Genomic DNA, 15,618 nt, shown 5'->3' on the forward strand with positions numbered 1-15,618 from the left:
GGGCGGTCTCACGGGCTGGGCGTCGGCGGCAGCACGGGCGGTCTCACGGGCCGGGCGGCGGCAGCACGGGCGGTCTCACGGGCCGGGCGGCGGCGGCAGCACGGGCGGTCTCACGGGCCGGGCGGCGGCGGCTGCACGGGCGGTCTCACGGGCCGGGCGGCGGCGGCTGCACGGGCGGTCTCACCGCCAGGGCGGCGGCGGCAGCATGGGCGGTCTCACGGGCCGAACGGCGGCGGCAGCACTGGTGGTCTAACAGGCAGAGCCTAAATGACACCAGATAAAGTCGAGCAACATTTATGGACTCAAGCCTGATATTCACCTGAGAAGGTGGTGCCTTGTTTTGACCCCCAGGCTTTCTGTGACCCATGGAAGTTATAGAGCTGCCCCCCCCTTATCAGTCAACAAATATCACGTATTTCATAAGCATATAATGTCATGGTTTTACAGTTAGGCTGTGAGCTCAGTTTCTAAAAAGCACCTCTTGAACGAGTTATTTTGGGATTGATTCAGGTTGGCCCCCAAAGCAGCTCACTTCAATTCAATGGTCTCCATCAAGAAGCACCCAGCTACGCATGACCCCTCCTGCCCCTTCTCATCCCAATGTGGCCACAGCAGAAGCTAGGCTGGTGCTTCCATTTGGAACTATGGAGTTCTCCGCTGGTTTCTGGTGGGCCTGGACTCCGCATTCCTACCTCCAGGGCTGGGCATGGCCCTCCCAATCTAATTCGCCTCTGCTCTCACAGTCAGGTACATTTTGGTGGGAAAGGGAAGGAAGGAGTATGAGCTGGTTGGAATCATGCTGAAGCAAACACATCCTAAGCTGCGTCTGAACTGCAGGAGGGTTTGGACTTGGCTCATAAAGAGCATGAGATGAGGCTTGAAACTGGAGAAATCTCTTCCGTTCAAAGACTTAGTGGCCTCAATAAATAAATGAAAACAGCTTATGTGGATGAGCAAAGGATTATTATTATTATTATTATTATTATTATTATTATTATTAGTCTCCCCACCCCGATACATAGCGGAACAAAGAGAAAAAAAGATATATAATAAACCAGCAGACACACAAAAATCAATCTTTAAAGCAGGCAAAAATAAATACATATGAACTTATACCAGCTTTAAGGTGTTTCCAATAGTAGTAGTAGTAGTAGTAGTAGTAATAATAATAATAATAATAATAATAATAATAATAATAATAATAATTTATTATTTATACCCCACTCTGGGCGGCTTCCATAAAAACCAAAAATACAATAAAATATCACACGTTAAAAACTTCCCTGAACAGGGCTGCCTTAAGATGTCTCCTGAATGTCAGGTAGTTGTTTATCGCTTTGACATCTGCTGGAAGGGCGTTCCACAGGGCGGGCGTCACTACCGAGAAGGCCCTCTGCCTGGTTCCCTGTAGCTTTGCTTCTCGCAATGAGGGAACCGCCTCCAGACACTCACGCAGGACCTTCACCACCTTCACTGGTTCGGATTTAAAAGAAAGGTAGAGCTGGGTATCATCCGCATACTGATGAACACCCAGCCCAAACCTCCTGATGATCTCTCCCAGCGGCCGCATGTAAATGTTGAAAAGCATGGGGGAGAGGACAGAACCCTGAGGCACCCCACAAGTGAGAGCCCAGGGGTCTGAACACTCATCCCCCAACACCACTTTCTGAACTGGGCCCAGGAGGAAGGAGCGGAACCACTGTATAACAGTGCCCCCAGCTCCCAGCCCCTCAAGACGGTCCAGAAGGATGCTATGGTCGATGGTATCAAACGCCGCTGAGAGATCCAGCAGAACTAGGAAACAGCTCTCACCTTTGTCCCTAGCCCGCCGGAGATCATCAACCAGTGTGACCAAGGCAGTTTCAGTCCCATGATGAGGCCTGAATCCCGACTGGAAGGGAGTACATATAAAAATGTAATTTTAAGAAAAATCTTAGCCTTCCAAAGGTGAAGACTTGTCCATCCATTAACGGAATACCTGTATGATTGCTGCCTGCAGTAACTTGCGCACTAGGTCTTGGAAGTGTCCGTATCGGAGTCAGACATCCCCTAAGTTGGAGCAAAGCCACTGTAAGTGCATCTTTTATTATGTATGCATTCATCTTCTATCAAAAAACATTGTCCATATATATTAGACATGATAGCAGTGAATGCAGCTGAAGTTGTACAATTAAATAAAAAATGTGTAAATGCTAAAGAACATTTGACAGTTAAATTGCGAGGAATAAAGAAACCATAAGAAACATTAGAAATAATTGCTTTTTATATCGGTCCTGGAGGTTTTGCTGAACATGATTAGAAGGGACCAGCTGGTTAAAGGGGTACAGGTTGGAGTTAAACAGTACAAACTGAGAGCATTCGCAGATGACTTGGTACTTACATTACAAGAGCCAGACACTAGTACTAAAAGAGTCTTAGAATTAATTCAAGAGTTTGGTCAAGTCGCAGGATTTAAACTGAATAAATTAAAGACTAAGGTATTAGAGAAAAATTTAACAGTTACTGAAAGGGAGAGGTTCCAGAATGAAACGGGTTTAACTGTGGTTAAGAAAGTGAAATACTTGGTGTCAGGGCTGCCACTCAGTCCCAGCTCACATAGGACCACGCTAGCCAGCGTTCAGGTTAAAAGAGTCTTTATTGGATTACAGGTTCCATTTCCAAACTGCAATGTGCAGCCCTACTTCTTCTAGGTCAGACCGGCGAAGACCCGTCTGAGTCTCCGCCTCTAGCACACCAGCTTAATACCCTAGCCTTGCTCCACCTCCTGCGCCTTTCCTTCCGTCTCTGGGTCCTTCTGCCCCCCGGGGTCTCTTCTTTCCTACTCTCTTCTGACGCGGACCCCCCTGACCCTTCCGCCTCCTTGCGGCGGGCTTTGGGACCTGGCTCACTCTCTGGGCTGCTTACTGCGCCAGCTTCCGCTACATTTGAACTTGGCGCGCGCGCCCAACTCTCCACCTTCCTCTTGATCGTTTCGTCGCTCCCCGAGGTGGGCGTGACTACTCCTGACTCATGCCCTCCCTCCTTCTGAAAGCCTCCGGAACCCGATATCTGGTCCCCTTCCTCCCCGCTGCTCCCGGCTGGGTACGTGGGTCCCGATCTCCAACTGCTGCTCTCTGATCCCTCTCTGGACCCTTCTTCCTGGGGTGTCCCCCTGTTTTCCCCCCTTGCTCTGACCGCTGGCGCTCCCTTCTGGGAATCCTCGGACTCACTGGATAAGCTCGGCGATCTCGGTTCGTCATCCCCACTCATCTTTCCTTCGTATTCCTCCCCCTCGCTCTCTATCTCCTCCCTTCTCTGCGTCTCTGCTCCTGAACCCCTGACACTTGGGGATTAACATGACAGCTAAAAATGTGAATTTATTTAAAGACAATTATGAGAAATGCTGGACGGAAGTAAAAAAGGATCTAGAAATATGGTCAAATTTGAAGCTTTCACTGTTGGGCCATATTGCTGTGATCAAAATGAATGTATTGCCTAGAATGTTGTTTTTGTTTCAAACATTGCAAATCGTGGACAAGATGGATTGTTTCAAGAAGTGGCAGAAAGATATCTTGAAATTTGTCTGGCAGGGAAAGAAACCCAGAATAAAACTTAAGATTTTAACTGATGCAAAAGAAAGAGGGGGATTTGCCCTGCCGGACTTTAAACTTTACTATGAATCAGCAGCTTTCTGCTGGTTGAAAGACTGGCTGCTTCTTGAGAACACAGACATTTTGGATTTAGAAGGTTTTAACAATATTTTTGGGTGGCATGCATATTTATGGTATGACAAGGTTAAAGCTCACAAAGCTTTTAAAAATCATATTGTCAGGAAAGTATTATATAATGTCTGGATTAGATATAAAGACCTGTTGGAAAATAAAACCCCAAGGTGGTTGTCGCCAATGGAAGCTAAGGCTGTGAAAAAACTCAATATGGATGCCAAAAGGCCCGAAATATTGGGAAATTTTGGAACAAGAGGGGGATAAATTTAAATTGCAGAGTTTTGAGAAATTAAAAGACAAAGTGAGAGACTGGCTCCATTATTACCAAATAATGGAGGTTTTTAAGTTGGACAGGAAAATTGGCTTCCAGGTGGAAAAATCAAAATTAGAAACAGAACTGATAGAACCCAATACTAAGAACTTGTCAGGAATGTATAACTTGCTGTTGAAATGGAATACACAAGATGAAACAGTGAAATCAGCTATGATAAAGTGGGCACAAGATATTGGTCATAACATTATGTTTGCTGACTGGGAAAAGTTGTGGAACACCGGTATGAAATTTATGGCATGTAATGCCTTAAAGGAAAATATTATGAAAATGATTTATAGGTGGTACATGACCCCAGTCAAGCTTGCAAAAAATTACCACTTGCCTGATAATAAATGTTGGAAATGTAAAGAAACTAAAGGTACTTTTTTCACCTTTGGTGGACGTGCCCAAGGATTAAGGCTTTCTGGGAAATGATATATAATGAAATGAAAAAGGTATTTAAATATACCTTCCTTAAGAAACCAGAGGCCTTTCTCCTGGGCATTGTTGGCCAATTGGTGCCAAAGAAAGATAGAACATTCTTTATGTATGCTACAACAGCAGCAAGAATACTCATCGCAAAGTATTGGAAGACACAAGATCTACCCACCTAGGAAGAATGGCAGATGAAGGTGATTGACTATATGGGACTAGCAGAAATGACTGGCAGAATCCGGGACCAGGGGAAAGAGACGGCGGAAGAAGATTGGAAGAAATTTAAGAACTATCTTAAGAAACATTGTAAAATTAATGAGTGCTAGAATGATGTGGTTTTAGAAATTAAATGGAGTACAGCTGTAAAGATTAAGTTAAGATTAAGATTTGCTGAACTAAATATTTGAAATAGGAATGCAGAAAGGGGAGGTATGAGGAGGTCGGTGAAGTAAGTTTTAAGAAAATAAGGTTTTGAAATTATACTTGTTCTTTTTTTGTGTTTGTGTGTATTGTTTTGTTTGATATAATTTGTAAAATCTTAATAGATATTGTCAGAGCTGCTTGAAGATCCTAGCTCACAGAGGATCACGCTAGCCAGCGATCATTAAGTAAAAGTCTTTATTGAATTACAGTTTCCATTCTCACGCTGCTGCGCGCAAACTCTACGTCTAGTAGCTAGATCGGCGAAGCTCCGTCTGAGTCTCCGCCCCGTGTGCACCAACTTAATATCCTAGCCTTGCTCCACCTTTTCCGCCTGACTGTCCTCCTCTGGGTCCCTCTACCCCCCGGGGCTTCTTCCTTCCGGGATTCTTCTGACGCTGACCCGGACCCTCCTGCCTCCTTGCGCCGGGCTTTAGGACCTGGTTCCCTTTCGGGGCTGCTTACTGCGCCGCCTTCCTCTGCATTTGAACTTGGCGCGCGCGCCCAACCTTCCACTTTCCTCTTAACCGTTTCTTCGCTCCCCGATGGAGGCGTGGCCACTCCTGACTCATGCCCTCCCTCCTGTGGTGAGCTGCCAGCGCTTCCCCCCTGGCTCCCTTTCTCTTCCCTGCTTCCTGGCGGTGACGCTGGTCCCGATTTCCAGCTGCTCCCCCCTGAGTCCCCCCTTGCCCTGGCCACTGGTGCTCCTTTCTGTGAATCCTCTGATTCACTGGAAAGACTGGGAGATCTCGGGTCGTCGTCATCACTCATCTTTTCTTCTGCCTCCTCCCCTTCGCTCTCTGTCTCCTCCCTTGCCCGTGCCTCTGCTCCTAAACCCCTGACATCCATCCCCCCCTCGAAGCCCCCCAGTCCCCCCTCCCCTCCTTCCGGTGCTGGAGCTGGGGGCTGCTGTTGCAAAGGGACGAACGTCGGATATCGGTCGCTTCCCGTGGCGGGCCTCCATCTGAACTCTTCCGGGACTTCCTCCCTGCTCTCGTCGATGACGGTCACCTCCGCTTCCATCTCTGTGCCGCCGTGCTCGAAACCAGGGTCGTCCCCGAAAATGTCCATGTCCGTCTCTCCCTCACTTCCTCCTGGCGGCGTTGCTCGTCCTGAGCAGTCCAGCCACTTTCTGCGGAACTGCTCCTCTGGCCTATCGTCCCACCAATACGAGGGTTCTGAGACAGATCCCGAGGGTGACCCCTCCGGGGAACGGACGTCTCGCGTTGGTTCCTCGTCCGAGTCGAACCCCCGGAACGTGCTGGCCGAAAGCGTGGGTGTGAAAAGCCAGTCGTCGAAAAAGTCTGCTGGCATAGGTCTATGTGGGAAGAGGGCATGAAACTCGTCTTTGAGCAGAGGTTCGTCTAAGGCGTATCCCGGCACCCAGCTGTTCGCACTGGCCGGGGTGCCCTCCTTGGCGAGAAAGTATTCTACCCCCTCTTCCCCCCATCTGGAGTCCAAAATCTCCGTGACTTCGTTGATGCGTTCCTTCTGCGCCGCTCCCGCGTGGCCTGTTCTGTCTCCGGCCGGACTCGGCGCCGTTCCGGGTTCCTGGAACCTGTGCGGTGCCTTGTAGGGAGTGAGCACCGATCTGTGGAATACCGGATGCATTCTGGAACCCTCCGGAAGTGCCAGTCTGAAAGCTACCGGGTTGACCTGCTCTTCGACTTGGTAGGGCCCCAGTTGTTTATGCCCTAGTTTCTTCTTGGCCAACGACCTGGCCGGCACTGCGTGGGCCGCTAACCAAACCCAGTCTCCCACGTGGAGCTCTTCTCCAACCCTTCTGTGCTTGTCTGCTTGTACCTTGTATGCGTGCTTGGCCAGCTCCAGGTGGCGCCTCAGCTGATCGTGGACTTCCTGCAGCTCCGACGCGAACGCATCTGCTGTCTGCGGCTCCCCCTCCCCCATTCTTTCCAGTCCCGGGAAGGTTCTGGGGTGCCTCCCGTTGTTGGCGAAGAACGGCGTGACCCCCGTGGATACGTGCTTCGTGTTGTTGTAGGCGAACTCTGCAAGCGGCAGGTAATCCACCCACGTCGCAGGCTGTTGATTTGCATAACATCTCAGGTACTGCTGCATGATGGCATTGACCCGCTCCGCTTGCCCGTTGGTCTGCGGCTGTCTCGCCGACGCCAGGTTGATCTTGACGTTCAGGAAGCCCATCAGCTTCTGCCAGAAGTTCGAGATGAACTGCCGCCCGCGGTCGGACAGAATAGACCGTGGCAGACCGTGAACCTTGAACACGTGGTCTATGAACAGTTTGGCGGTTTGCTCCGCCGTGGCCACCTTAGCACACGGAATGAAATGCGCCATCTTGGAAAACAGGTCCACCACCACCAGCACTGCCGTCTTGCCCCTTGAGCTGGGCAGATCCGTGACAAAGTCCAGGGCCACCCTTTCCCAAGGTTCTACCGGAGTTTGCAGCGGCTCCAACAGTCCGGCCGGCGGTTTGTGCACTGGTTTGGCCCTCTGGCAGGTGTCACACCTCGCCACGTAGTCTGCGACCTCCCCTCTCATTCCAGGCCACCAGAAATCCCTGGCTACTAATTCCACCGTCTTCTCCTTGCCAAAGTGCCCGGCCGTGGGCGCGTCGTGCAGCTGCTGCAGCACCTTGGCTCGAAGTTCGTCTCCCGGCACGTAGATGGCCCCTTTACGGATGAGCAATCCATCTCTTAGCTGGAAACCGTCGGCCGCTGCCTTGCCCCTTTGCACCTCTGCCATCTTTGCTTGTGCGAAGGAGTCCCCCTGCAACGCTCGCCGTACCGCCTCTAGGTCCACGGTCGCCGCGGCGCACGCCCACACTGTCGGTGCGAAGATGTGCATGGCGGCCGCTGGTGTTGCGTCCTCCAGATACTGTGGCTTACGGGAGAGAGCGTCTGCCATGATGTTGGTGTCCCCCGGGACATACTCTATTCGGAAGTCGAAGTTCGCAAAGAACTCAGCCCAACGTATCTGCCTCTGGTTCAGGAACTGTGCCGTGCGCCAGTGCTCTAGATTCTTGTGGTCCGTGCAAACCTGCACCGTGTGCTTGGCGCCGATCAGAAAGTGCCTCCACGCCTTGAACGCTGCATGAATTGCCAGCAACTCCCTGTCCCATATGGTGTAGTTCTGCTCGGACTTGCTGAGCTTCCTGGAGTAAAACGCTCCCGGTCGCCACACCCCCTGCGGGTCTTTCTGCAGCAGGACCGCCCCCACGGCTCTGTCCGAAGCGTCTGTCTCCACCCTCATCGGCTTGCTGGGGTTGACATGAAGCAGCTGCTCTTCCGACGCGAAGAGACGCTTGAGTGCCTGAAAGGACTGCTCCGCCTGCTCTGTCCAAATGAACTTCTTTTTCTTGGAGCTAAGCGTGTCAGTGATGGCCGCCGTCTGCATCGCGAAGCCCTTGATAAACTTGCGATAGAAGTTCGCAAAGCCGACAAACCGTTGGACCTCCTTCCGGTTGCGCGGGCTCTTCCAATCCAACACCGCTCGAACCTTGGCGCTGTCCATGGCGAGCCCCTTGTCAGACAGCTTGTAGCCCAGAAAATCCACCTCCGTCACGTCAAATTGGCACTTCTCCAGCTTGGCGTAGAGCCTATGTTGCTTTAGCCTGCTCAGCACTTCCTTGACGTGCTTGTCATGCTCCTGCTGCGACTCCGAAAAGATCAGGATGTCATCTAAGAAACAGACGCACGTCTTGTAGAGCAGTCCCGCCAACACGTGATGCATAAATGCTTGAAAAACGTGGGAGCCATTTTGCAATCCAAAAGGCATAACTCTATATTCGTAGGTCCCCAGGGGCGTGAACATGGCTGTCTTCCACTCATCACCCTCCCGCATGCGAATGAGGTTGTACGCCCCCCGCAGGTCCAACTTGGTGAACACTCTGCCCTTCCGTACCTTCGCGAGGAGGTCGTCAATTCGGGGCATGGGGAAGTCCGATGGCCTAGTCACACTGTTCAAAATCCTGTAATCCACTACGAGTCTCTTTTGGGGCGTGTCCCGCTTCTTAACAAAGAATACGGGACTGCCCCCCACTGCCTTGGACTCCCGGATGAAGCCGCGCTGCAAATTATGATCAATGAACTCCTTGAGTTCTTGCAGTTCGTCCTCTGACATGGAATACAGTTTCCCTTTAGGCAGCACCGCCCCCGGCAGCAGGTCAATTTTGCAGTCATATGGTCTGTGAGGGGGTAGCCTGTCTGCCTCCTTCTCGCAGAAAACTTCCAAAAATTCAGCGTACTTGTGGGGAATCGCTTGCAGCGTGCCTAGCAGCAGCTGTGACTCCTCTTCCTCTCCTTCCTGCCTGGGCACTATGCAGTGTTCAGCACAAAAGGAAGAGCCGAAGGTCAGCTGCCTCTGGTACCAAGCCATCGTTGGGCTGTGCTTGTCCAGCCAACTCATGCCCAATACAACGGGCGTGTCAGATAGTTGAGTGACGTTGAAGCTGATGATTTCTCTGTGATTCCCAAGTCGCATCACCATTGGTGGCGTCTGCTTCACCACTTGCCCCCCGAGCAGCTCCCTGCCATCCACCGTGACAACCTGCAGGGGCAGTGTGGCCGGCAGCAACTGCACAGCGTGCCTGTCGACAAAGTCCTGTCCTATAAAGTCCGCATTGCTGCCTGAGTCGATGGTGATTGGCACGTCTATGGTGATTCCATTGGGCAGCTGGAGAGATGCTGTGAGCCTCACTACTGGTTTGGGCGGGAGGGGGTTCACGGGCTGTAAAATCTCTGGGGACTGCGTCACTAACACGTCTGGCTGGGCCCCAGTGCCTCTTCCTCCAGCCAGACTGCGTCGTTTCCCTGCTGTGGTCCTGCTTGCTGCGTTGCTGCAGTCACCATTGCCGAGGCTGCAGTGAGCTTGTGGGGCCTCTGGGGACACTCTTTTGCCATATGCCCTGGTTCCTCACAGACGTAACACTTCCTGTTCCCTCTAGGAGGCTTCGCTTTCACTGCTGCCGGTGCTAGGGCTCTGGTTGCTGACTGAGCCCTTGCACCTCCAACCTCCATAGGTTCGGCTCCTCCTCCTGGCGGAGGCGTGGATTGCGCCCGCGCTGCTTCTCTGGGAAGGAAGGAGGGGCCCCCGGCTGGTTCGCGCCCTCCACGCCCTTCTTCCCTGCTCCACGGACGTCCTTCCAGCCTCACCCCCACTGCCAGTGCCCTCTGAACGACCTCCTGGGTGGTTCGGGGTCTCTCCCCCCTCGCGATCTCATCTTTAATCGAGTTGTGCAGCCCCTCCCAAAAGAGGTCTCTTACCGGAGCCGAATCTCTGTCCCATTCCAGGGCACTGACCAAGGCGAAAAAGCGGGCATGATACTGCCTGACGCTGGCCCTCCCTTGTCTCAGCCCATGCACCTCCTTCCGTGCAAGATCCACGTCAATACTTGATAAAAAGCACCCATCCATCGCTTTAATAAAGGCATCCGCATTCTGGAGCGCCGGATCCTTATCTCTCCATAAATTGCGTAGCCATGCTTTCGCATCCCCATGCAGATGGGACATGATGAACCCCACTCTCTCTTGTTCATCTCTAAAGTCTTTATGCAGCAGTTGCAGTGCGCACAGTACGTCGGCTCTAAAGTTGGGATACTGTTGCAGGTTCCCATCGAAGTGAGAGACTAGCCCGCCTGTCCGTCTCGCCAACCCAATTCCCTCCTGCCGGGGTGTCTGCTTTGTCAGCACGTCTAACCTGACCTGGAGATCCCTGCAGGCGGCAGCTGCCTCCTCCTCTCTCTTCCTGGATGCGAGAACCTCGGCGTTCAGTTGTGCCACTGCTTTTCTGAGGTCCTCTATCTGCTGCTCAGCCGTCATGTCGTCTGCCGTTCGTGAGCTCGCTAGTAGGCACCTGTTTCTCTCCCCTCCTCGAGGCTGTAGATGCCCACAATGAAGAGACGGAGCTTACTGTCAGAGCTGCTTGAAGATCCTAGCTCACAGAGGATCACGCTAGCCAGCGATCATTAAGTAAAAGTCTTTATTGAATTACAGTTTCCATTCTCACGCTGCTGCGCGCAAACTCTACGTCTAGTAGCTAGATCGGCGAAGCTCCGTCTGAGTCTCCGCCCCGTGTGCACCAACTTAATATCCTAGCCTTGCTCCACCTTTTCCGCCTGACTGTCCTCCTCTGGGTCCCTCTACCCCCCGGGGCTTCTTCCTTCCGGGATTCTTCTGACGCTGACCCGGACCCTCCTGCCTCCTTGCGCCGGGCTTTAGGACCTGGTTCCCTTTCGGGGCTGCTTACTGCGCCGCCTTCCTCTGCATTTGAACTTGGCGCGCGCGCCCAACCTTCCACTTTCCTCTTAACCGTTTCTTCGCTCCCCGATGGAGGCGTGGCCACTCCTGACTCATGCCCTCCCTCCTGTGGTGAGCTGCCAGCGCTTCCCCCCTGGCTCCCTTTCTCTTCCCTGCTTCCTGGCGGTGACGCTGGTCCCGATTTCCAGCTGCTCCCCCCTGAGTCCCCCCTTGCCCTGGCCACTGGTGCTCCTTTCTGTGAATCCTCTGATTCACTGGAAAGACTGGGAGATCTCGGGTCGTCGTCATCACTCATCTTTTCTTCTGCCTCCTCCCCTTCGCTCTCTGTCTCCTCCCTTGCCCGTGCCTCTGCTCCTAAACCCCTGACAGATATTTATATATAAAAAAAGAAACATTAGAACAGGCATTCCCTGTTTCCAGTTCCTACCTCAAAGTAAAACGCCATGCCGATGGCTCTCTTTTTATTGTTTGGAGAGCACATATATTCTTTTGCCAATCGGGAAATCCTCCTGTACTCTTTGGTCGAGGAGCTGAACAAGGTCCTGAAACATAAGAGTAAGAGCAAAGGATTCACAAGCCTGAAGCTGGCAGGAAGAACCGCTCAGTGTTCCTGCACAACAACCACCACCACCAGGTTACTTGAACGCTGAGCAGAGCCTCCCACCTGCATTCGCTCCATAAGACGCACACACATTTCCCCTTACTTTTTAGGAGGGGAAAATTGCGTCTTATAGAGTGAACAATATGGTACATTTTCTGAAATAAATAAGAAGTTTATCCCCATTTCCCCAGAAAGCAGGCCTTGCTCTTCATGCCTCACCTGCCAGTCCTTTTCACCTTCTTACCTTGCCAGAAGACGAATGCCTTTGAAAAAGCTTTCTGGACTTGACAGCATATCCCAGCAGCTTTGCAACCCCAAAGCCTCAGAATCATCAAGGTATTCAAGACGCCCAATCAGTTGTTTCAGGGCCTGCACAGCGATCCTGAGTCAAGTGAAGGAATTAAGAAGATTATATTTTTAAAATTTGTATACTGCCCTTCACCTGTAGATCTCCGAGCAGTTCACAACATAAAAATGCAAGTTAAAAAGCACAAAATACAGAATAAAAACAAGAACCAAAGCAAACCAATAACTCCTCTCCCTCCAACAAACACAGTTGAAAGGGCATAGGAGGTGAATCAGCCAATGGCCTGATTGAAGAGGACCATTTTTGTCTGGCATCTAAAGGCACCAGGCAAGCCCCTCTGGGGAGAGCAACCCACTAATGGGGAGCCACCACAGAAAAGGCCCCTTCTTGTGTGGAGGAGGCACACGTGAAGAGGGGCTTCCGATGATGAGCACAAGGTCTGGGTATGCTCATCTGGGGAGTTTTAGGTCCTTGACATCTTGCAGTCCAACCCCTACCATCACCCCCTGCAGCCTCCCCCATGTTTCCAGCACAAGCGGCAACCTTTTGGCTGTGATGGAGACTTAAGGTTTCATGACACGTGAGTCCCACCACACCCAAATCAGCCCATCGTGCGGGAGAGCCTCCAGCATCCTCTCCCATCCTAGTGTCCTTGGCTACAACTCCCATCTTCAGCCCAGTTATGCTGGCTGGGGCTGGTGGCAGTTGTGGTCCAAAGTGACTGAAGAGCACAGGGGTTGGGGAAGCCTGGGTCTCCTAGCTATCTAACCTAAGCAGAACCTCCATGTCCAAATGAAGCCTATCTCTTGGGGGAGGGCTGAGCCTATGGGTCAGAGAGAGAAGGGAGGGCCCCCCAAAATGCATTAGCAGGTCCCTCACGTCAGTGGATCGAGATGCGAAGAGGGCTCCGGGATTAGACTTGACGCCCTCGAACCTCTTCTTCTCGCCTCATGGACAAAACAGATCTGAGTGCTAAGTGCAAAGAGCAGGTGGTGGAACTTGATCTTCAGGATACCTGCAGCCTCAGGGAACGACAGGATATGATACAGAGCGTTGGTAGCCTGGAGGGACAAGGAGAGGAGAACGGCATTCAGCAGAGGTCATCGTCAGATCAAGATCTCAGACAATAGTCCACTCAGGTCCATCTCACTCAGTGTTGTCTACACTGACTAGCAGTGGCTGTCCAGGGTTTCAGGCGAGGGACTCCCCGACATGGAGATGCTGGGGCCCTTCTGCATACAAAGCAGGTGCTCACAGGATGGACCACTTATTAAGATGCACCCCCCCTCCCAGCAAGAAGCCCCCAGCCCCACCCAGCTCCCATTCAAAACAATCCAGGAGAGAGAAACTGACCGCCATTGGCATTTGAGAAGTGCTGCGTCGCCTGGAAGTGACTTCCGCTTTGGGGTCTGCATCCTGCAGCCTTTTCAGGAGGGGTCTCAGCAGCTTGACGCTGGAATACTGATTGGCAACCAACGCCTTCCAGATCTCTGTGGCACTTCTGCAATTTTTCAAAACAAAATTTTTCATTTTTCCTTTTCTTAAAAAAAGTCAGGCCTTTGATATTTTCTTTATATTGCACATACATTAGCAAAGAAAGAAACCACAACTTGGAGCACAATTTTTTGCAAGTACGAAATTCAATATAAATAAATATAAATTAAGAAACCCCTTAAATCTAGCCCTCCCCATTTTCACATCACAAAAACTTACTCATCACACTCCATCGAGCAGTCCAACAGGCTGTCTACGACCGGCTGCAGGCGCTTGGTGGCTAGGCTGACAATAGCCGAAAGCGTCTGATCCTTAGTGTGGGTGTCGGAGATCTGGTGGAGATGGTTATAAATCTCCTTCACAACCATAGGCAGCTGAAAGAAGATAAAAGAAGACCAGGATGAGAAAGTGTGGTGAACCTGTTTCTATTTTGCTTAATGTATGTAGGGTTTGGTGTCAGCGTTACTCGTGCCAGTTCTCTGCTGTTCACTTGTGTGTTTTTTATAATAATTTTTATTGATTTACAACACAGATATACAATTTTATCCAATTTTTAACAAATAAATTCTCTCTTTTTGGACTTCCTTCAGCTTCTCTGACAATCATCCATCATTACCTCTTAATTACGCATTCCTTCTCCTTAGTATTGTCTTTAGTCTTCCCTCCCACTTCTATTATTTTTTATAACAATACATCTCAAATTTCACAGTGCTTCTTGAAATACAGTGGTGCCTCGCAAGACGAAATTAATCCGTTCCGCGAGTCTCTTCGTCTTGCGGTTTTTTTGTCTTGCGAAGCACGGCTATTAGCGGCTTAGCGGCTAGTAGCGGCTTAGCGGCTTTAGGAAAAAGGAAACAAACTCGCAAGAACTCGCAAGACGTTTCGTCTTGCAAAGCAAACCCATAGGGAAATTCGTCTTGCGGAACGACTCAAAAAACGGAAAACTCTTTCGTCTAGCGAGTTTTTCATCTTGCGAGGCATTCGTCTTGCGTGGCACCACTGTATCACTAACGTTGTTTGCACATCACATGTATTTTTCAGATATTCTACAAATTTCCCCCAGTCTTCGATGAACTTTGGTCCTTAAGATATCTAATTTCCCCAGTTAGCTTGTCCAATTCTGCATAGTCTGTCAGTTTCAGTCTCCAATCTTCAATCGTCAGCATTTCCTCTTGTTTCCATTTCTGGGCCAGTAAAATCCTTGCAGCTGTAACTGCATATTGGAAGAGTTTACAGTCATAGAGTCATAGAATCATAGAATCATAGAAATTGTCTCCTGGAATGTTAACGGCTGGGCGACAAAGCAAATGGATTCTGAAGCAATGAATTTCATCTCTTCTTTCGACATTGTGTGCCTCCAAGAGACCTGGTTCCAACAAAGTATCGCTCTTCCAAATTATTGCTCCTTTAACTCCTGTGCTCGCAAACTAACCAACAGAGGTCGCCCCCAAGTTGGCCTCGCCTGTCTTATTTCAACCAGCTTATCTCTCACTATTTGCGAGGAAATTAAATCTTCCCCTTACTTTCTCACTATAAAGATCCATCTCCCAAAGACCAAAAACCCTTGGTTGTTAACTACAATATATCTGCCCCCAGTAATTAACGATTCCGACCGCAATGAAAGGTGGTCTGAACTTTCGTCTTGGCTCCATGATCTTCAATCAACTAACCCAGGACTTCCCCAAATCCTCTTAGGCGACTTCAATGCAAGAATAGGTCCCAACGACGATGATATAGTATCTCCCGCAGCACTCCTGGACAACCCCCTGCAGCCCCCCTGGGGAAACAGATGCTCTCTTGATCCTATAACAAATGCGTCGGGGAGACTGATGGCCCAATTGGCCATGGAAAACGATCTCTGCATTGCGAATGGCAACATTACTCCCTTGTGCTCACAGCAATTAACGTGTATCACTTCCCGGGGAACCAGTGTTGTCGACTACATTTTACTGACGCCGGAGCTATTCTCAATTTCTACAAAAATGGAAGTGGCTGAATATTTTGGTGGTGACCACCTTCCATTGACTCTATTGTTAAACCTAACAGAGCCACCTTCAGTCCCCTCAAACTATAGAACCATGATACAAAGCCACCCTGTATACAAAACAAAGAAA

The 15,618-nt window shown here is 50.6% G+C and overlaps 1 protein-coding gene across 3 annotated transcripts; it reads right to left on the minus strand.

The window, feature by feature from the left end:
- Positions 1-239: 239 nt before the first annotated feature.
- On the minus strand, positions 240-14,503 carry LOC308588171 (maestro heat-like repeat-containing protein family member 7). Of its 3 annotated transcripts, none has more exons than XR_014008597.1 (6): positions 13,724-14,503; positions 13,364-13,511; positions 12,890-13,071; positions 11,530-12,085; positions 1,979-2,049; positions 240-263 (listed from the first exon to the last, which is right to left on the minus strand). XR_014008597.1 is itself a non-coding variant. In XM_081196537.1 (4 exons), exons 1-4 carry the CDS (start codon positions 13,870-13,872, stop codon positions 11,944-11,946), a joined length of 621 nt encoding a protein of 206 aa, XP_081052663.1. In that variant the 5' UTR covers positions 13,873-14,503; the 3' UTR covers positions 11,496-11,943. The 3 variants fall into 3 exon arrangements, 1 of the variants encoding a protein (XP_081052663.1); XR_014008598.1 differs by lacking the exon at positions 240-263 and adding an exon at positions 825-918; XM_081196537.1 differs by lacking the exons at positions 240-263; positions 1,979-2,049 and having other exon boundaries at positions 11,496-12,085.
- Positions 14,504-15,618: the final 1,115 nt, after the last annotated feature.

Source organism: Podarcis bocagei (genome assembly GCF_964188305.1).
Source record: "Podarcis bocagei genome assembly, chromosome: 1".
Classification (NCBI taxonomy): Eukaryota; Metazoa; Chordata; class Lepidosauria; order Squamata; family Lacertidae; genus Podarcis; species Podarcis bocagei.